Here is a 22812-nt window from a genome sequence, read left to right on the forward strand (position 1 = left end):
AACACACAGAGACCTGGAATTTTTATTAAGAACCTGTTGGCGGGCTGGAGAGATGGCTCAGCGGCTAAGAGCACTGACTGCTATTCCAAAGGTCCTGAGTCAAATCCCAGCAATCATATGGTGCCTCACAACCATCTGTAATGGGATCTGATGCCCTCTTCTGGTGTGTCTGAAGACAGCCTCAGTGGACTCATATACATAAAATAAATAAAATCCTTTAAAAAAAAAAAAAAAGAACCTGTTGGCAATGTGCTTGGCAGGTTCTGAGCTATTCAGCCTGACTTGGCTGCTAACATCCAGATAAATGCCCCTTTTCTTGCCATCTGTATCTTGCTCTGGCTTGCTCTGCTCCACGTGTACTCTTGGCCAATCCTCTTGGTGTCCCACACGTTGGTCTCTCTACACCTTTCTTCTTTTCTTTTCTCCTTCTCCTCCTTTTCCTCCTCCTCCTCCTTTCCCTCCTCTTCTTCCTCCTCCTCCCCCCTCCCCTCTCTCCCTCCTCCCTCAATCTCTCCCTCCCTGGGATCCTATGCCTCACTTCTACTGTCTTCTCCTGCCCCACCATAGGCTGACTAGCTGTTTATTAACAAATCAGAGATGATGAAAAACAACTTTTACATAACATTGAGACCGGAAGTACTTGACTACGACCATCTGTACTGTAACCAGATGTCAGGGCACAAAAAATACAGTATGAAAGACCTCCCCAACAGTTGTGAACCACTAGACATGGGTATTGGGAAATGAACTTGGGTCCTTGGGAAGAGCAGTAAGCGCTATTGGCCTCTGACCTATCCTTAATGCCCCTACTTTTTTTTTTTTTAATTGTGTAGTGGGTTTGGCCTAATGCTGCTTGTATAATAATGTTAATTTGGGGTTCTGATTGGTAAATAAAGATGCCATCAGCCAATGGCTGGACAGGGCAGACAGAGGTGGGACTTTTAGGATTCCAGGGCTTTGGAATCCCAGGGAGAGGAGGAGAGACAAAGAGTGGAGGACAGGGAGGTATAGTCAGTGGGAGTCCAGGGCAGCCAAGGTCCAATATAGAACTTAGTAAGTACTAACTCGGGATTATCGGCCGGAGGTGAGGAAGTGGCCCAACTGTTGCGCTGGTTATGGCTTATCAAATATGTGTTTTTAATTCAGGAACATAAAACATGGGGGCGGGTAGCAGGAACCAGCCGCCGGTATTTATGTATAAAAATTATTGCCAGTTTCTATTGTCTGCCTGGGAAACTTTTTTGCCAAAATACCTACATCCGACTCCTTCACATTTTAGATTCTGCTTAAATGTCACCTCATCAGGAAGCATTTCATAGCCACACCAAAATAGTACACTTACCTGTCTTATTACTTCCTATGCCCTTTTATTTTGCTTTATTTTTCACTTCTAATTTACTAGAACCTAATGTTATTTATTTGGTAATTTCTCTTCCAAGTATGTTCAAAGTTCCCTGAGAAGGATTTAGTGATGCTTTTATTTTTTTCTTTTGAGACAGGATTTGATGTACTCAGGTGGCCTTATTCTTGAGTAATTTATTTTTCTGCCTCCACTTCTGAGTTCCAGGGTTACTGGTGTGCACCCGTGTTTACTGTACACGGTGCTGAGGATGGAATCCAGGCATGTGCATATTAGGCAAGCAAGCATTCTTATCAACTGAGCTGCAGCCAAGCAACCCCCCCCCCTTTTTTAATTAGATTTTTTTTTTTACATTTGAAATGTTATAGCAACCCCCTTTTAAAAAGTTTTGCATTTTTAATTATGTGAGGTATGTGTGTGTTTGTGTGTGGTATGTGTGTGGTATGTGTGTGTGTGGTGTGTATGTGGTGTGTATGTGTATGGTGTGTGTGTGTGTGTGTGTGTGTGTGTGTGTGTGTGTGGTGTGTGTGTGTAGATAAGTGCATAGGAGTTTGGGTGCCCTGGTGCTGGAACTGCAGGTGACTGGGTACTGTATGGGCTCTTCACTGCTGTTTTTCTAGCTCACAATTTGTTTTTTGAATTTTGTTTTGTTCTCTAGTTTATCTCTACCATCTATCATATAGTAAGTATATGATGAATATTTATAGAATGACACAGAATTTAAAATTTTTTAAAAAATCTTAGTCTCCCTCTCTTATCATTTTGGCTTGAAATTTTAAACATCTGTATTGAGGCCCAAACTGATGGAGTTAGGAATCAGCAAGAACCTGGCACTTTCTAGTTGGAGAAATTGGGGCAGAAGTACCTTTTCTGGTACACTGACAGTTTCTAAAATACCTCTTGGGAGTTTTTAAAATTCTGTTTTCCTTCCTGGCTGGCTTATACCTGGCTATGTAGACATGCTGGCTTGTAATTCATAAATTTCTCCTGCCTCTGCCTCCTGGGTGCTGGGATTACTGGCATGAGTTGTCATAATTTTTAGCAACATGTGATCTGTCTGAATTTATTACTCTGTCCTAACAGTGTGAACGTCATTCATTCAGGACCTTAATCTCATGTCCATGCTAGGAAGTAACAGATGCTAGGAGCAGCAGGATACTTGGAGAAGCGTTAGTCGCTGGAAAGTGAATCCGTTATACTTGATACTTTTAGCTTACCTCAGTATGTGTTGGATTTAACTTGGATTTTAGTGAACTCTCAATAATGTTGTATATTCCTATGAGTAATGTGCATTGTTCTAGGCTTCAGTATAGTGGCAAAATGATAGATAGCATTACTATTACCCAGAAGTTAAATTTCCCAAGAACACAAATTTGCTCTTCTGACCACTCAGTAATATGCTGGTGAATGGGGTCTGGAAAGAGAGGTCGAGGTATGCATCTTCAATACATACTCAGTGGGGTAAATAACTCAGGCTGGCTCAGTTGTGTATTAAGTATATACGTATTTTATGGATTCTACTCTGTGGATTGTAGTTCTTGATAGAAATTAATGGGGCCTTATTTAAGGTTTATGGGGAAGAAGAGTGCCATGAGGAGAGACAAGTGCATGCATGCCAGCCAGACAAGAGAGACAAGTGCATGCATGCAGCCAGACAGGAGAGACAAGTGCATGCATGCAGCCAGACTGCCGACTGAGCTTCATCACTTTAAAAAGCACTGATTGGTTGGTTGGTTGGTTGGGGGCATATGTGCAGTCTAGCCACAACTTGCGGGAGTAGATTCCTCCTTTTCACCATATGGGTTCTGGGATTTGAACTCAACTTTTTAGGCTTGATGGCAAGCGTGGAGTGAGCCATCTCACTCTCCCACCCAATCCTTCTCCCACTTTAAAAATGTGTATTTGTGTGCAGTGTGCATGCATGTGTAGGCCTGGAGTTGACCTTGGATATCTTGCTAGGTGGCCGAGGATCTGGTACAGAACCCAGGGTTTACAATTTTGGCTGTTCTAGCTAGCCAGCCTGCCCTAGAGATCGCCTGTCTTTGCCTCCAAGTGTTGGGATTACACATAGCAGCTTGGCTATTAAATGAATTTTGGGCATCCAAACTTTAGTCTTCACTCTTGAAGTGCAATCACAGTTAAGAATATTAGAAATATGGGCTGATATAATGGCACACACACTAGAGAGGCAGAGGCAGGAGGATCTTTGTGAGTTTGAAGTCAGCCCTGTGAGTTGCCAGACACAGCCTTGGGCTACAGAGAGAGACCCTTTCTCAAAACAGATAAATCAAGTAGGAATGGAATTCTGAAAAAGAGATGTTTTTACATCTTACATTATGTTGGCCTCTCTTCTAAAACAGAGTGGGAGCTGTTTTGTGAAGTGTGCTTGCTTGCCCTGCATGAAGCCCTGGGTTTGCTCTCTACTGCATCATAAAATTAGTACTTGATGAGTAGATGCAAGAAGACCAGAAGTTCAGAGCCAGCCACTGCTACTTAGAGAGTTGGAAGCCTGCCTGGCCTGCATGAGACCAGCCTCAAAAAAAAAAAAAAAAAAAAAAAAGAGAGAGAGAGAGAAAAGGGCAGAGGGAGAAAGGAGGAGTTGAGAGAATTATGTTTTACCTATCCTTGTAAATTAATTTTATTTCTGGGGAACGGAGCCCTTTATGATTCTACTAAATGCTTTATAGTGTCATTTCCTCTTTAATCCCTTTGAACAACTTTATATTACATTTTTTTTTCTTGTTTGATGTAGTAAAGGAAAGTGTTATTATTTCACTTTACTTAACTGAAAGTTTCTAATTCTGTGTATTTCTTGTACAGACCATTTAATCTGGCAGAGCGGAAAGCTAATGCCCACTCAGTAGTGGAATGTGACCATGCACGGAAAGAAGTCAGTGTACGGACTGCAGGGTTGACGGACAAGACCTCCAAGAAAACATACACGTTTGATATGGTACTGATGGTCTTCTTTTCTTTGATGATTCGCTAATGTAAAGTGATTCTATGGAAACGCATGCTTCTGAGCGTTGTCTTCACGTTTGACGAGCAAGTTTCTCCTGGGCAGGTTATTAACATGAGTGATGTGTTTTCAGAGCGTTTTCTCTTTCTTCTTTTAAAAATAGGTGTTTGGAGCATCTACAAAACAAATTGATGTTTACCGAAGTGTTGTTTGTCCAATTCTAGATGAAGTTATTATGGGCTATAATTGCACCATCTTCGCGTAAGCAAAACAACTTTTCAAGTTTAGAAGATTTAGATGTGTGTATTTGCTGTTTGACTTAGTGCTTTTTTTTTTTTTTTAATCTTTCACAGATATGGTCAGACTGGCACTGGAAAAACTTTTACAATGGAAGGTGAAAGGTCACCTAATGAAGTATATACCTGGGAGGAGGTATTTATTGTCCTTTTATCTCAGTTGTAGCAAAAATTTACCCAGCTAAAATTTGTTTATGGACCTATGTTGAAATGCAGAAGATCAGAGAGCCATATCAACCGTGAACCTAAGTTTTCTTTTTGTTGTTGTTGTTTTAAAGATTTCTTATTGTTGATGAAGATGATATTTTTTGAGACAAGATCTTATACTGTAACGCAGGCTGGGCTGGAACTTACTGTATGTTGCCCTTGGACTTGTAATATTTGTTGTATCCCAGGCTTCATAATACTGGGATAATTTGAAATCAGTGTCGAATATTTAACAGTGTCCTATCAGAATAATGGATATTATAGTTAGTACTGCTACCAAGTGGCTGATAAGTAGGAAGCATTGACAGTATGGATACAGATAGTCAGAGGGAGGATTCGTGTCCCTGACAGGATGGTGTATAAAAAAAATTAAATCCATTTTTCCTCCTAGCTCCTGCTCCTGCTCAGAGAATAACGACTCTGAGTAATTATTTATTATTAAATGCCTAGGTCATAAGCTTTGGCTTATTCCCGATTAGCTTGTAGCTTACTTAACCCATTCCAACTATCCTATGCCTTCCACATGTTAGCTGCTTCTCCTTAAGTTCTGGCCCACTTCTTCAAGTCCCCTCAGCATCATCCTCAGAGTCTCCCTGGAATCTCTCCCTCCTCTCTCCCTGCCTTTCCTTTAGTTCTCTCAGTATTTCCCAGAATCCTTTCTCTTCCTGCTAGTGTCCCATCTCCTGTTTCACCTCATTGGACATAGGTGTTTTTATTGACCGGTGTGATGTTTATAAGAGATTCTCTCTACAATGGTACATTACTTCATCACGCTACTTAGAATGATGCCCAATTTTTAAATTTAAATTTTAACAGCTGTTTTTCAGTATTTTTCCATTTAATATTTTAGATTATGGTTGACTATAACTGAGACTGATACAACTTGTTTAGTTAAGTTTTAGTTTTAAATTTGCCTTGCCATAATTGTCTTTCAGTGTCCATGGAGGGTGATTGATTCTACTATACACATATACACACATACCAAAGGGCGAGGATGCTCAAAAGTCTTTTCATTAGATGATATGTTTGTATATAACTTATTTTATTAGATGATATGTTTGTATATAACTTATTTTATTAGATGATGTTTGTATATAACTTATTTTATTAGATGATATATTTGTATATAACTTATTTTATTAGATGATATTTGTATATAACTTATTTTATTAGATGATATGTTTGTATATAACTTATTTTATTAGATGATATGTTTGTATATAACTTAAATACATATTTTCAAACAGCTTAAGTCAACTATAGGTTACTTGCAATATAATGCAAGTACTATGTAAATAATTGTTATACTCTTTTTCTTTAGGGCGGGGGCAGAGTTGTTTGTTCTGAGATAGGCCCTTACAAAGCTCAGTCTAACCGTAAGCTTGTTATATAACTGAGGCTGACCTTGAGCTGACCTTTTCTCTATCCTAACTGCTGGATTATTGGCATGCATCCACCACACCCAGCTTTACTATGTATACGAGTGCTCTATCTACATGCTTGCCTTCCTGCCTGAAGAGGGCATCAGATCTCATTACAGATGGTTGTGAGCCACCATGTGGTTGCTGGGAATTGCACTTAGGACCTCTGGAAGAGCAGTCAGTGCTCTTAAATGCTGAGTTATCTCTCCAGCCCTCAGATATAATTTTTCAAGTATTATTTATGATTGGTAGAATGCAGACCAACTGGATGGGAAGAGTTAACTGGCACTTACTGAGATATGCTGTAAGCCAGGTGTCATTACACCTGGCTGTGCCTGAATGCTACAACTTGGTGTCTGAGTTAAGAGAATTGCAAATTAGAGGCCAGGCTAGACTATAGTAAACCTGAAATAAACTAGACTTAGGTATGATGGTGTGTATCTATCATTCCAAATACCCTGGAGTCCGAGGCAAAAGTATCTCAAGTGTGGGGCCAACCTGGGCAATTTCAGGAATATTCATGTCTCTAAAGCAAAACAGGGATGGGAGGTGTAGCTGAGTAGTAGAGGACTTGCCTAGTATGTGTAAGACCTTAGGATCAGTCCTCAGTGTTGCAAATACAGTAATAAACTCTGAAGGAGGTCTTTGTCATATTTTAACTGTATAATAAATGGCATTTTGAGTTTATTTTAATTCTTATTAATATAATTTCAGGATCCTCTGGCTGGTATAATTCCACGCACTCTTCATCAAATTTTTGAGAAACTTACTGATAATGGCACTGAGTTTTCAGTTAAAGTGTCCCTATTGGAAATCTATAATGAGGAGCTTTTTGATCTTCTTAGTCCATCTTCTGATGTTTCTGAAAGGCTGCAGATGTTTGATGATCCCCGGAACAAGGTAACTCAGGGTTTCAGAAGGAAAGTTTCCAAATTTACTGTATGAGTTTTTTAAAAGTCAGTGTACTTTTCTTTATAAAATAATAGATGTTCTTTGATATTTGATCAGAGAGGAGTGATAATCAAAGGCTTAGAGGAAATCACAGTACACAATAAAGATGAAGTCTACCAAATCTTAGAGAAGGGAGCAGCAAAAAGGACAACTGCAGCAACCTTGATGAATGCTTACTCTAGGTAAGAGACCACGGTTTTCTTTGCTCCTGTTACTAAAACTTTGGAGGCATCAATTTGGGATGGGTCAGGGAATTGGGTCACATAGTAGATTTGATGCTATACGGGGAGTCCTTGGTACTCAGATTCATAAAGAGGCTCGCAATACTGGAAGATTGTTGAAAGGAAAGCAAAGATAAGTTAAATTAGTGTGGAAGTATTAATGTTCTAAAGATATTCTTTTTCAAATGAGTGAGGTGTGGTGGTTCACGTGTGAAATTCCAGCATTTGGGATGCCAGGGAAATGATGATGAGTTGAAGATGAGCCATATATGTGTGACTAGACCAGCTGGGCTGTACAAAGCACAGCCTTTTCCTATTACCTCTAACCTTTCTGTTGACTCAAAAACCAAACCAAAGCAAGGTGTGGTGGCCTATGACTTGATCACAACACTTAGGAGGCAAGTAGAATTCCAGGCCACCCAAGGCTACAGAGTAAGACTGTGTCTCAAAATCAACCATAAACCAAACCAGAGATTTGAATGAAACTATGCCTTCTGGAATTTAGGATGAAATACACAGAGCCTAAACTACCTATTAAAGGTAGCCTCTTGGGCACATTTATACAATTCTTATTAAAAAATTGTATGGTTTTAATAAAAGGACAAATGTTAATTTTCATTCTTTTGTGGAATTTGATTTTTTTTTTTTTTTTTTTGGGTGGTTGTACTGGGAATTAAATCCAGGGCACTTTATCACTGAGCTATAGAAACTGAGACCAAATCTTTGTTTTAAAATGATTTTTCTTAAGAGTCAACGCACAGACGGTCACCATCCCTGGTATTCATGAAAAGGGAGAAAGGAACACATTTCTCTGTACTGCTTGTTACTGTGCCTGGTTATTTTATTTAATATATAAAACAAAGATGGGGTAGACAGTAGAGGGTGGTAGTCAGGGGTGGTGGGAGAAGGAGGAGGCGGTGAATCGCTTATAAATGGCGCCCAAGCAGGACCCGAAGCCAAAATTCCAGGAGGGTGAGCGAGTGCTGTGCTTTCATGGCCTCTTTATGAAGCAAAGTATGTAAAGTTGCCATAAAGGACAAACAAGTGAAATACTTCATCCATTACAGTGGTTGGGATAAAAATTGGGATGAATGGGTGCCAGAAAGCAGAGTACTCAAATACGCGGACACCAATTTGCAGAAACTGTGAGAACTTCAAAAGGCCAATCAGGAACAATATGCAGAGGGCAAGATGAGAGGGGCTGCTCCGGGGAAGAACAACAGAAAAATCCGGTCTGCAACAGAAAAATGTTGAAGTGAAAACAAAAAAGAACAAGCAGAAAACACCTGGAAACGGAGATGGTGGCAGTACCAGTGAGACACCTCAGCCTCCTAGGAAGAAGAGAGCCCGGGTAGATCCTACCGTTGAAAATGAAGAAACCTTCATGAACAGAGTTGAAGTTAAAGTGAAGACTCCTGAAGAGCTGAAACCCTGGCTTGTGGATGACTGGGACTTGATTACCAGGCAAAAGCAGCTTTTTTATCTGCCTGCCAGGAAGAATGTGGATTCCATTTTGGAGGATTATGCAAATTATAAGGAAATACAGATAATAAGGAGTAAGCTGTTAATGAGGTGGTGGCAGGGATAGAGAAGTGCTTCAATGTCATGTTGGGCACTCAGCTCCTCTACAAAGTTGAGAGACCACAGTATGCTGAAATCCTCGCCGATCACCCGGATGCGCCCATGTCCCAGCTGTATGGAGCGCCACATTTGCTGAGATTATTTATGCGAATTGGAGCGATGTTGGCCTACACGCCTCTAGATGAGAAAAGCCTTGCTTTGCTACTGAACTATCAAGTACCTGGCGAAGAATTCTGCAACTGTGTTCAGTGCCGGTGATGATGAAGTGGCTCCTCCTCAGGGACACCGGAAAGCCGTGTGAGGGCTGGGATCTCTGTAAACAGTTTGGTTCTTAGTCCTTCTCTTGTACAAATGATGTACTTTGAAGACTGTTAGTATATAACAGAGTTGATGTTTGTTTTCTGTTTGATTTTAAACAGAGAAAATAAAAGGAGTAACTGAAAAAAAAACCCAAAAAACAAAGATCATTTTTTTATGAATAAAAAAATTAACTTAGCTTTCCCAAGGCAGTTGATATTTATGCTTAATTCCATCAATCCCACAATCTTAAGCTAGAAACCTGTGGGTAGGGCTAGCTGTTGATATGGCCTCTTAAGGGACTTGTCCTGCTAATTTAGCCCTAAAACCCACCCATCTAAAGGTAGAAGGAAAGAGCCAACTCCACATGGAATGTGCTCTACCCCTTACTGTATACATGCTCAATCCACACATCATGCTTTTTATAACATTAATAATATAATATAATATAATCAGTGGATAATAATAGAAAAACATTGGCTAAATAGAACTCAGGGGTATAGTTTGTTTTCCTCGCACCCGTCCCCTTTCTGTAATTTAAATAACTTATAAAATAAGAATTTTTAAAAGTACAAAGGAGACAATACAAAATGACCATAGTCGCCAATCCTAATGATATTAATAAACACACTGATGTTCTGGTTGGCAGCCATCTGCTCTGAAACGCTCTTTTTTTTTTTATTTCAGATTTTCCCCCAAATTCTTTGAATGTGTGTATGTGTTGCTGGGTATGGAACCCAGGAATTGCAAAAGTTCTAGGGTAGTTTTGATAGCTTCTTTGATAGGGTCAGTATTGTAGGTAGCAGGTAGAATTTTGTCTTTCCAAGTTCAATTTTCTGATTAATGATGTCTTGGTCCTCCCTGGTACATTCAGAGCTTCCTTTCCTGCTTTTAGTATTTGATAGGGAACAGATAACATTTTCATTGTAATGAGTCGACAACTTGATCTTTTTTTCTAGTCGTTCACACTCAGTTTTTTCTGTTACGATACACATGAAAGAAACAACAATTGATGGAGAAGAGCTTGTTAAAATTGGAAAGTTGAATTTGGTAAGTATCCTGCCTTGATGCCACTGTGCTAGTCTTGATTTCTTCCTGGAAAAGCTGAAATTCTCACTTATGTACAGTATTTTCATAGTTAACTTCATCAACTAGCTTTGAAGTGGGAGAAGGAATTTGTTGTGAAAATTTATTTTACTATGATTTAGAACATGGTATAGAGTAAAATATATAAAAGAATACAAATCTTTGAATCTAAATACAATAGATTGACCTTTTTCTTTTTTTAAATTAAAGGTTGATCTTGCAGGAAGTGAAAATATTGGGCGTTCTGGAGCTGTTGACAAGAGGGCCCGGGAAGCTGGAAATATCAACCAATCCCTCTTGACTCTGGGAAGAGTTATTACTGCTCTTGTGGAAAGAACACCTCATATTCCTTATCGAGAATCTAAACTAACTAGAATCCTGCAAGATTCTCTTGGGGGACGTACAAGAACATCTATAATTGCAACCATTTCCCCTGCATCTTTCAATCTTGAGGTAAGCCCTTTGAGAAAATGCAGCAACCGTGGGAACTATAAGCCTTTCTTAGCTGTCATATTTTTAAAGTTCATTTACTGGCTTCCTTCTCTACTATAAAAATTGAACAATCTGGTACAATAAAAAGCCAGTTATGACTTCCAAAGTAGTTTTTTCTTTCTTTTCTTTTTTTCTTTTGCTTCTTCTTTCTTCTTCCTAATTTTTTCTTTCTCCTTCTCCTCCTTCTCCTCCTCCTCTTCTTCCTCCTCTTTCTTTTTTAAATTTTTCGAGACAGGGTTTCTCTGTGTTCCTCTGGCTGTCCTGGAACTCACTCTGTAGACCAGGCTGGCTTCGAACACAGAAATTCGCCTGTCTCTGCCTTCCAAGTGCTGGGATTAAAGGCATGCGCCACCACCGCCCAGCACTGCCAGTGTTCTTAACAAGTGAGCCATCTTATCAGCCCTGGTTTCACAATTTAAAAAAAAAAGAGAGAGATATTGTCTTAGTCAGGGTTTCTATTCCTGCACAAACATCATGACCAAGAAGCAAGTTGGGGAGGAAAGGATTTATTCAGCTTACATTTCCACATTGCTGTTGATCACTAAAGGAAGTCAGGACTGGAACTCAAGCAAGTCAAAAAGCAGGAGCTGATACAGAGGCCACGGAAGGGTTTTTCTTTGCTGGCTTGCTTCCTCTGGCTTGCTCAGCCTGCTCTTTTATAGAACCAAGACTACCAGCCCAGAGATGGCCCCACCCACAAGATGGACCCCCCAACCCCCCATCACTAATTGAGAAAATGCCTTACAGCTGGATCTCATGGAGGCATTTTCTCAACTCAACTGTGATAACTGTGTCAAGTTGACACAAAACTAGTTAGTACATATATGTATATATACACACACATACATACATACACTCATTTGTTTACTTATTTTGTATGTATGTATGTATGTATGTATGTATGTATGTATGTATGTATGTTTTGGGGGTAGGGGGTCTACAAATAGGAGTCAGAAAATAACTTGTGACTGTCAATTCTCCCCTTGTGGACTCCAGCAGGAATCAAGCTCAGGTCATTTGGCTTGGTGGCAAGTGTCTTTGCTCAGTGAGTCATCTTGCTAGCCCTTCATACATTATTTAAACAATCGAACCAAGATCGCTGGGCCTGAAGGAATGACTCAGTGGTTAAGAGATTTGACTGTTTTACCACATGACCAGTGTTTGATTTCCAGCACCCACATGATGACTCACAACTGTTTGTAACTCCATGCTTAGGGATCTCTTGCCCTTTTCTGACTGCCTTAGGCACTAGGCCTGCACACAGTGCACAGACTTACACTCAGGCAAAATACTCATGCACGTCAATAAAAATATTGCTGAATGTCAGTAGTGATGGGTAGTATGTAGGGTTCATTAAGGACTCAGACCAAGTTAAGTCCTTTTGGGGCACTGAATTCTAGTACTTGGCATGTTATTTTCATTACACTATGCAATGTTAAAATTTTTTTATATATCAACACTTCTTTTTTTTTTTAAAGATTTATTTAGTTTATGTATGAGTACACTGTCGATGTCTTCAGACACAGCAGAAGAGAGCATCAGATCTCATTACAGGTTGTGAGCCACCATGTGGTGTCTGGGAATTGAACTCAGGACCTCTGGAAGAGTAACCAGTTCTCTTAGCCACTGAGCCATCTCTTTAGTCCCCTCTTAATTCTTTTTTAATGGGTGCATAATTAATTATGTGGATATAGGTATTGTGTAACACGGTTTCTGGGATCTCATGAACAAATGTCTACTCACCTCAGAGAACACATGCAGACCAAAGTAAAGACATCACCAGAGCTCAACTCGGTGAGCTAGTGGGTTTTATTGGGGTTACTTACCGTAATATGAGTGAGAGATCACTTGTACAAGGACATCTGAATCACCAGAGCCTCCCCATCCTCAGTGTGCATTTGCTCATGACTGTGTAACTTGCCTTCAGCTCAACAGGCTGACAAAGGGGTGGGGGAGGCCTGCTGTCTGCCTCTTCTAGGCAGCGCGGTTTGTTGGTAGTAGCTCTGCTGGTCTGAGAGTGTCTCGCTGGGAGGGGCCCACTGTGTCTAGTTCAGGAACTTTCTGGTCTGAGGGTATCTCTCAGTAGTCCTTACTACGTACAGTGTACTTAGAGAGGGAGGAGCCTGGTATATCTGTTTCAGGAACTTGCATTGTATTTCTGAGCTGCCCTGCAATATGGAATGTAGTAAGACTACCCTTAGAACATCATCCTTAATGAATTTCCTTCCAAGATGAAAGATTTTATCTTTGAGAAAATTGTTACATAAAAGGACATTTTGTTTACTTACCAGTTGGTGGAATTCATTGAGTTTAAGACCTGTGTAGGAGGCTTGAACTGATGGCTCTGTTGGTAAAGTGCTTGTCATGAGGAGACCCAAGTTCCAAGTTCAGATTCCCAGTTTTCACATCAGAGCTAAGTTTGGTGATGCAGTTCTGGCTTTGGGAGGAGACATTCACAGCTTTGGAGCTCACTGGCCAGCCAGGCTAGCTAGGTTGACACGTTTCAGGTTCATTGAAAGGCTCCACCTCAAAGCATAAGATGGAGAGTGATAAAGATGTTCAACCTTGTCCTGATGGCTTTCACACTCATGCACACATACAGCACACACAAAGATAAAACAGTGTATAAATAGACCATACACTAAACACAGATAGAAATTATGATTGTAAGTTATGTAGTACATTTTAAATAAGAGTATCTTTATTTTCATCCTTATACCTTCAGTAATTATTAACCTTTCCTTTTCATAACAGGAAACTCTGAGTACATTGGAATATGCTCACAGAGCAAAGAACATAATGAATAAGCCTGAAGTTAATCAAAAACTCACCAAAAAAGCTCTTATTAAGGTAATTATGATTTTTGTTTGTTTTGTTGGTTGATTTTAGCTTTTAGACAGGGTTTCTCTGTGTAACCCTGGCTGCCCTGGAACTAGCTCTGTAGATCAGGCTGGCCTCTAACTAAGAGATCCACCTGCCTCTTGATTTCTTAGTGCTGGGGATTAAAGGCGTGTACCACCCCTGCCTGACAGTAATTATGAGTCTTTATGGAGTAATGTAACCATGTTTGGCATGCCTGAAATAAGGAATAACAACAGATCACTGTTTTTGTTTTTGTTTTTCATTTTTGGTTTGATTTTTGTTTGTTTGTTTTTGTTTTTGTTTTTTGTTTTTGAGTTTCTCTATATAGCCTTGGCTGTCCTGGAACTCACTCTGTAGACCAGGCTGGCCTTGAACTCAGAAATCCACCTGCTTTGCCTCCCAAGTGCTGGGATTAAAGGCGTGTGACACAACTACCTGGCTCTTTGGTTTGGATTTTTGAGACAGCGTTTCTCTGTGAGGTCCTGGCTGTCTTTGAACTTTCTTTGTAGACCAGGTTGGCCCGGAACTCAAAGATCCACCTATTTCTGCCTCCTGAGTGGTGGGATTAAAGGCCACTGCCACCACACCAGGCTAGGAATAACAGTAGATCACCGTTAATGACATAAAGCCATTCCTAATAGAATGTTTTCCTACCACTGCTGTGTTGACATTCCTAGCTTTATAATGCAGTTGACACCCTTGGTAGCATTTGTGCTTACAATTATGATTTCAGTTTGCTTCATTGCTTTACACACTATGAAATTTACCTCTTGTTAGCACTTTTTTCAGTAGTTTTAAAAATACATCAATGTAAGCTGAGTGGCCTGGCTTAATCAATATGCTTTCTATAGATTGTTTGCCTTTCTTACACATGTTCTAGAAAAAAATCATAAATTATTTGTCCTTTTTTTTTTTTTTGTTTTTGTTTTTTTGTTTTTTGAGACAGGGTTTCTCTGTATATAGCCCTGGCTGTCCTGGAACTCACTTTGTAGACCATGCTGGCCTCGAACTCAGAAATCCGCCTGCCTCTGCCTCCCGAGTGCTGGGATTAAAGGCGTGTGCCACCATCACCTGGCTTATTTGGCCTTTTGTTTCTTTCTTTTACTTGGTATAACATTTGAGATTTTTTTTTTTTTTTTTTTTTTTTTTTTTGGTTTTTCGAGATAGGGTTTCTCTGTAGCCCTGGCTATCCTGGAACTCACTCTGTAGACCAGGCTGGCCTCGAACTCAGAAATCCTCCTTCCTCTGCCTCCTGAGTGCTGGGATTAAAGGCGTGCGCCACCACGCCCAGCAACATTTGAGATTTAAAAATGCTGTTTATACTTATTAGTAGTTTATTTCTTTATATTGCTGAACAATATGCCAGTATGTGGATGATACTATATACCAACCAATTGATTATTTCCAGAAATGCCCTAAGATACTCATAGAATTTTCTCCTCTTTTCTTAGCTCTGATTCCTGTATTGACTAGTCTGTTTTGTAGAATTTTGTAGTCTCAGAGTATTATTGAAGGAAATTGTATATAGCTCATGAACTTTTGGAGTTGTCTTTTTAATTTTGTGTTATTCTATTGTGGCTCACCGAAATTGTCATGAGTTTTGATAGGTCTTTTTAGTTCTCAGTAGTATTTTATGGTATTTGTTTGCTATTTGTATAACTTGTGTGACCATCTTGAATGATTTATTGAATAGCTTCATTTTTTTTTCAAATGAAACTGCTATTTATATTAGTTCATAGGCATTTGTGTAAACATATATGTCTTATTTACTATTCTGATTGCTATGAGGAGACACCATGACCAAGCTGCCTATAAAATAAAGCATTTGATTGGGTACTTGCTTACGGCTTCAAAGGGTTTAGTCCAAGATCATAGTGGGGAGCATGGCGGTAGGCAGGCATGGCACGGAGCTCACATCTGATCTGAAAGGTGGAGGTAGAGAGAGAGCAAGGCTGAGCCTGCATAGGCTTTTGAAAGCTCATCCCCACTGACTTACTTCCTCCAACAAGGCCACCCCTCTCACTGCTTCCTAACAGTCCACCTGGAACCAAGTATTCAAATCTATGAGCCCGTGGGGCCATTCTCATCCAAACCACTACAGTACATTTTCATTTAAAGTATTTCTTATTAACTATTACCGTGTGTCATCTGTGTGCACGCCATCGCATGCATGTGGAAGTCAGATGACAGCTTTAGGAGTCTATAGCTTCACAGTGAGTAACAGCAGTTGTCAGGCTGCTGGGGCAAATGCTTTTACCTGCTAAAACATCTCCTCTGGACTTAAGACTTTCATTTCTTTCTTTCTTTTTTTTTTATTACGTATTTTCCTCAATTACATTTCCAATGCTATCCCAAAAGTCCCCCATACCCTCCCCCCCACTCCCCTATCCACCCATTCCCAAGACTTTCATTTCTTTGTGGTAATTGTCAGAGTGAATTTGCTGTGATACATGATAACTGAATGCTTCAGTTTTTAAGGAATGACTTAGTTTCTTGTGATGAGGTGAAGTTGACTCTGAAGCTCAGGCTGGCATTGAACTCATAATTCTCTTGCCTCTGCTTCCCGAGTTCTGAATTTCCAGGCATGCACCACTATGCTCAGCTCTGCTGAACTGTCCTTTAGAGGAGCTATATAATTTTGCCTTCCCACAAGCAATGTAGGTGATGTAATTTCTTCACATCCGCATCTACATTTGCTGAGACAGCTATTTTTCACTTTATCCATTCAGAAAACATGTGAGTTTTAGCTATATCACTTGGCTACCGTACATTTCCCTAACTTCTTGTACTTTCATACTTGCTTTTCATATGTCCTTTTTTGTTGTTTGTTTTGTTTTTCAAGACAGTTTTTCTGTGTAGCCCCATCTTAGAACTTGCTCCTGTAGACCATATTGGTTTCAAACTCAGAGGTCAGCCTGCCTCTGCCTCCTAAATGCTGGGATTAAAGATGTGTGCCACCACCGTCTGGCTCAGATGTCCTTTTTGGGGACATGTTTGTTCATGTCTTTAGCACTATTTCCCAATGGATTATTTGTTCTTTTATTGAGGCATTTTAAAGGTTTTTTTTTAATAAAAAGATTTTTTTTTTAATGTATATGGATGTTTTGCCTGCATGTGTGTGTACCACATGTATGCCGTGACAGTAGAAGCAAGAAGAAAGGGAGTCAGCTTCCCTGGAGCCAGAGTTAGTTATAGATGTCTGTGAGCCAAAATATGGGTGCTGAGAATGGAGCCTAGGTTCTCTGGAAGAATAACCGGTGAGCTATTTTAACTGCAGAGCCAGCTTTCTGGACTTTAGAGTTCTAATATTTTTTATTTATTTTGTTACATGGAAAGTTTTCTGGACATTTGATGTTTGCAAACATGGTTTCCTCCTTTGTTGAATGGCTTTTCATCTTCACACAGGCTTTAACAGAGCAAAAAGCTTTTAATTTTCAGTTGTCTAGTATATCAAATTTTCCAAATTTATGTGGGCCTATTTCTGCACTCTGTTCTATTCCGTTCATTTATCTCCAATGAATTCATTCTTTTTCTACCAATACTACTTAGTTTTAGTAACTGTAGTTGTATAATAATTCTCAAAGGTTGTCCTGGTTAGTGTTTTGCCAGCATGATACAAGCTATCGTCATTTAGGAACAGGGAACCTAATATATGATTGATAGTATATGCCCAAACCCAGTTGACTTAGAGGCCAGCTAGTGGGCTATCTTTGTTTTCCAGCTAGTGATTCATGTAGGAGGGTGGAGCTCACTGTGGGCCGAGCAACCCCCTGGCCGATGATCCTGGGTTCTATAAGAAAGCAGGTAGAGCAAGCCAGCAGGAACAAAGCCAGGAAGAAGCACTCCCCTCTGCTGGAGTCCTGCCTCCAGGATCCTGCTCTGCCTTTCCTCAGTAAGGGAGGGTAAGCTTGAGCAAACACTTCTTCCCAAAGTTTTGTTTGGTCATGGTATTTTATCACAGCAGTAGAGATCTTAATTATTTAAAGGTGGGTAGGAGTTTATAATGAAAACATTTAAAGAATTTTATTAAGACCATTGAAAGACTATTTCTAAACAAATTAGCATTAATTTAAAACTATAGTTATAGCTGGGGGTGGAGGCCTACACATGTGATCTCAGCATTTTAAAGGCCGAGACTGAGGGTTGCCATGACAGCCTGAGTTATGGAATGAAATTCCTTTTTTTAAAAGTATGATTATAACTTTTTATGTTTGAAAATCACAAAGGGCCAACATGTTTTATTTCATGCATATGCTCTCCACACTGAATAATAGAACAAAAAAATCAACTAATGTGATACCTACATGTAACATTCCTCTTGCATAGGAGTATACAGAAGAGATAGAGCGTTTGAAGCGAGATCTTGCAGCAGCTCGTGAGAAAAATGGAGTGTACATCTCTGAAGAAAGTTTTAGGTAAGACTTTGGTTATAGAGTTAATTTCTGAGGTATTTTTGTTTTTTTTCTTTTGGCTTTTTGAGACAGTGTTTTTCTTTATAGCTTTAGCTGTTCTAGAACTGACTCTGTAGACCAGGCTGGCCTTGAACTTAGAGATCCACTTGCCTCTGCCTCCCGAGTGCTGGGATTAACGGTGTGCACTACTACTGTCTGGATGCATCTTTTTTTTTTTAAAGCATTTTTACTTATTTTTTACTTATTTTAAGCATATGAATGGTTCTCCTGCATGTATGTCTGTGTACCCCATTTCAGGCAGTGATACGGGGCCAGAAGAGGCGTCCTGGAAATGGAGTTATAAACCCTCTTGTGCTGCCGTGTGGTACTGGGAATCGAACTCAGTTCCCTAGACGAGCAGACAGAAATCTTACCTCCTGAGCCATCTCCCCATACCCTTATTCTTGTTTTTGGAAGTATTTTTGGTATGTCTCTTCCAGGCTGGCCTGAAGCTTTCTGAATCCTGCCTCAGCCTCACAGTTACTGGAATTATAGGTGTGCCAATATACCTATTTCTAAAACCATAATTTTAGAAAACAGTAGTTTGAAGTAAAACTTAGTAGTGCAGCAATAAGGAAATAATGTCCACTCCCCATAAGTGCCTCTTTTGGTTTGATATTAAAAAGTAGTTCTTGAGCCAGTGTGACGGCTGTGTGCAAAGGTACTTGCTGCAGAGACTTATGACAGTAGCCCACTTTGTGGAAGAAAAGTCCTTGTTTCCACAGGTTGTCCTTCAACCTCCCCAAATGCACCATAATATTTGTGCAGGCCAGTGCGTGTGTGTGCGTGCGCATGCGTGCACTCTCTCTCACATTTTAACTGGAATGTTCTAGGAGGCAGAGATAGAAGGATTGGGAGTTTGATGCCAGTCAGGGCCACATAGCTAGACCAGTCTCAAAACTAAAACTCTGCTTGGTAGGATGAGTCATCAGGTAAAGGTGTTTGCTTGCTGCCAAGCCTGAGGACACGAGTTCAGTCCCCAGAACCCACACGACAGAAGGAGAGAATCAACCCCTCCAGAAAGTTGTCATCTGACCTCCATATGTGTGCTGTGACACATGCACCATCCCCCCCAGTAAATACACACATACAAATACACACACACAAATATTGTTATCAAACACTTTTTTTTTTTTTTTTTTTTTTGATTTTCCGAGACAGGGTTTCTCTGTGTAGCCCTGGCTGTCCTGGACCTCACTTTGTAGACCAGGCTGGCCTCGAACTCAGAAATCCGCCTGCCTCTGCCTCCCGAGTGCTGGGATTAAAGGCGTGCGCCACCACCACCCGGCTCTCAAACACTTTTTAGAAAGCCTTTTAGCTGACTTTGTATTTAAAAAGACTATTGGTTTATGTGAAAAGTTATAAGAGTAGTACAGAGACGTCCCATGCATCATTATTTTTTACTTATTTATTTAGTCGGGGTCTCATGTAGTCCAGACTGGACTCAAGCTCACTGTGTAGTCAAGGATGGCCTTTAACTTCTGATCCTCCTGCCCCCTCCTCCCACGTCCTGGGATACAGGTGTGTACCTCTTTGCTTAGCTTTATGTGGTCCTGGGGTCAAACCCAGGGCTTTTTTGATGCTGAACAAGTACTTCACCATGTGAGTCATAGCCTCAGTCAGCCCTTTTATTTTTATTTAAGACAGAATTTTGCTCTGTGGTCCTAGCTGGCCTTAAACTCACTATGCAGGTGAGGCTGGCCTTGAATTTATAGGTATCCCTACTGCAGCTTTCTAAGAACTAAAATTATAGGCATAGGCCATAAATACTATATGGGCTCCCATGTATTAATTACCCAGTTTCCACCAATATTCCTTTATATAACTGTGATTCAATAGTAAATTTATGAGATTAGAACTGGTAGCATATGGGTGGATTCTATACCATTTTGACTTATATTTACATTTGTGTAACCATCACTGCACTGGAGATACAAAACCGCTTTTGTCTCTTTTTTAAAGTCATTTTCATCTTCTCTTCTACCATTACCCCCATCCTCTGACAGTTTTACCGTTGAGCTATACCACCAGCCAGTCAGTCATTTCTGAAATTTCCCAACACTCAAGAAATCAGCATAGCATTCTAAGTGGTTCTAGAAGTCCTGTGAGTTTATGGTTAAAAGCGCTACTTCAGTCAGGTGTGTTGTACATCTTTAATCTCAGCACTCAGGAGGCAAAAGGCCGACCTCTGAGTTTGAGGCCAGCCTATCTTTAAGAAGAAGCAAAAAAGTATTCATCATACTTTATTTTACCTTTTTGTTTGTTTGTTTGTTTGTTTGTTTTTTGAGACAGGGTTTCTTTGCATATGGCTTGCTATCCTTGAACTTGCTCTGTAGATCAGGCTGGGAGACCTGCCTGCCTCTGCCTCCCAAGCCCTGAGACTAAAGGCGCGCACTATAGCTTGCCTGGCTTTATGTACAAATGTTTTTGTTGAATTTTCTTTCTGTTGTCAGATGTTTAATTTGTAAAAGCTCTACCACATCTTTTGTGACCTTTAGAGAATATGACTTCATATTCTTTTGTAGATAGATTGTCCACAAAAATTGTTAGTATTATTAAAGTTTTATCTTCTCTTCAGGACCTTTTTACTTTCTGTGGTGGTTTCTGTCATTTGTGTTTGTTTCCTCAAATGTTTAAGTGATTGTTAGCTGGTGTTTTAGTTTTGTGTGGGGTGAGATTTACAGTTCTGTGTTGACTGGAATCACGTCTGGACTTAGGTCACTTGTAAGGCAAAGGCCAAGCCCTTCAGTCCTTCTGGAAAGAGGCACCCACTTCTTTGGTTAGAGTTTACTCTGGCTGCTATCACCCGGTTAGAAAGGGTTTAAGTGCTAAAGAGCCCACCATTCACTAGATTTTCATTCAAATGCCTGGATCTTCATTGTTATTAGTGAGAGAGCAAGCTGAAGGTCACATGCAGTTAGCAGCCTCCTGGCTCTCAGGAGGGGGGTTCATTGCCCCCTAGAGGATATTCTGCAAGATCCAGACCTCTGGTTTGTTTTAATCAAAGATTTATTTATTTATTTATTGGATGCACATCGCACAACATTCTTAACCTCAGCGTGGGGGAGGGTGAGACCCTCGCTATTCGAGTCTCAGCGTGGGGGAGGGTGAGACCCTCGCTATTCGAGTCTGAAATGAGATAGGCCTGGGAAAATTTGAAATAAGGGACAAGAGGTAACATTTGTGTTGTTTGAAAATGAAAATCTAGTTTGTAATACAATGCCTTTGAGAAATTTGTCATGAGAAAAAAAATAAAGACTCTTAAAACCTGACCTTTTGGGGCTGGAGAGATGGCTCAGCAGTTAAGAGGTACTGACTGCTCTTCCAGAGGTCCTGAGAAGGGAACTTCCCTGCTCTGTCATTTTTCCATCTTCTCAACATAAGTTTTATTTTATGTGTATTTTATGGTTCTAGGGACCAAATCCAGAGTCTCTTGTGTGTGCTGAAAAGCATCCTGTTACCGCGTTACTTCCTAGCTCCTTAGCATATCAAGTTGGATTTGTACACACATGCCTTTCCTTCATAGATAAAGGTTCCCAGTTTCAAAGAGGTCAAATCAGGAATGTTCCATTTATAGGACAGGGAGGGGCTGGAGAGATGGCTTAGTTGCTGTTCCAGATGACCCTGGTTCAATTCCCAGCACTGGCTTGGTGGCTCACACTGACTGTAACTCCAGTTGCAAAGGATCCCCAAGGGCACCAGGCATGCAAATGGTACACAGACATAACTGTAGGCAAACACTGATACATAAACTAAACACAGGTAAGTCTTTCCCCAAAGAGGCTTCATTTGCTTATTGCCATTTGCCACTACTTAGTTATCGTCATGAGACTGAAGAGTGTGGAGATGAGCTTCTGTAGCAGCCAGGATTTTGTTGTATTATGTTGTATTTTGCAATTAGACTAAAATTTTGTAGAATTTAGAACAAAACATTAACTATTAAATTTGTGTTAACTTTTAGAGCCATGAATGGAAAGGTAACTGTTCAGGAGGAACAAATTGTTGAGTTGGTTGAAAAAATCGCTGTTCTTGAGGAGGAGCTCAGTAAGGTAGGCTCTGGGGCCACCAAGGCTGGGTGACAGGGACTGCTAAAAGGAGGAGAATGTGTAGGGACTCTTTTCTTTTTTTAAAGAGTTTTTTTTGATTCTTATATTCAAGGTAAGTTGTATTTTATTTTTACCTCTGTTAGTAATGAAAAGCCTTCTATTTTGACACTTTAGAAGAAATCACAGTCAGACATTTGCTTAATGACTGGGTTATATTTTTGAGAAATGTGTTATAAGTGATTTTATTATTATGTAAACACTATAGAGTTTACTTGTACAAACCTCCAAAATCTGCTAGAATCCTAGAATTTATGGTATACTTCATTGTTTTTTAAAGATTTATTTATTTTATGTATATGAGGGCACCAGACCCCATTACAGATGGCTGTGAGCCACCATGTGGTTGCTGGGAATTGAACTCAGGACCTCTGGGAGAGCAGTCGGTGCTCTTAACCACTGAGCCATCTCCCATGCGCCCTCCCCCCACCCCCCCAACTCAGTTTTTATTTTGAGACAATGATCACATAATTTAGGCTAAACTCAAACACAAGCCTTCAGTTACTTAGGAGGCAGAAGCTGATG

At 40.1% G+C, this 22812-nt stretch overlaps 1 protein-coding gene and 1 pseudogene across 1 annotated transcript in view; both read left to right on the top strand.

Moving 5' to 3' along the window:
- Window positions 1–22812, top strand: part of Kif11 (kinesin family member 11) — a 45482-nt gene that overhangs the window by 3678 nt on the left and 18992 nt on the right. The window contains exons 2-11 of the mRNA NM_010615.2: window positions 4181–4313; window positions 4483–4580; window positions 4673–4751; window positions 6958–7143; window positions 7252–7376; window positions 10253–10343; window positions 10590–10832; window positions 13626–13721; window positions 18060–18148; window positions 22146–22233. Coding sequence (NP_034745.1) covers window positions 4181–4313; window positions 4483–4580; window positions 4673–4751; window positions 6958–7143; window positions 7252–7376; window positions 10253–10343; window positions 10590–10832; window positions 13626–13721; window positions 18060–18148; window positions 22146–22233 — 1228 coding nt within the window. The remainder of the gene's footprint in view (window positions 1–4180; window positions 4314–4482; window positions 4581–4672; window positions 4752–6957; window positions 7144–7251; window positions 7377–10252; window positions 10344–10589; window positions 10833–13625; window positions 13722–18059; window positions 18149–22145; window positions 22234–22812) is intronic.
- Window positions 8280–9436, top strand: Gm8663 (predicted gene 8663; annotated as a pseudogene).

Source organism: Mus musculus, chromosome 19 (genome assembly GCF_000001635.26).
Source record: "Mus musculus strain C57BL/6J chromosome 19, GRCm38.p6 C57BL/6J".
NCBI classification, from domain to species: domain Eukaryota; kingdom Metazoa; phylum Chordata; class Mammalia; order Rodentia; family Muridae; genus Mus; species Mus musculus.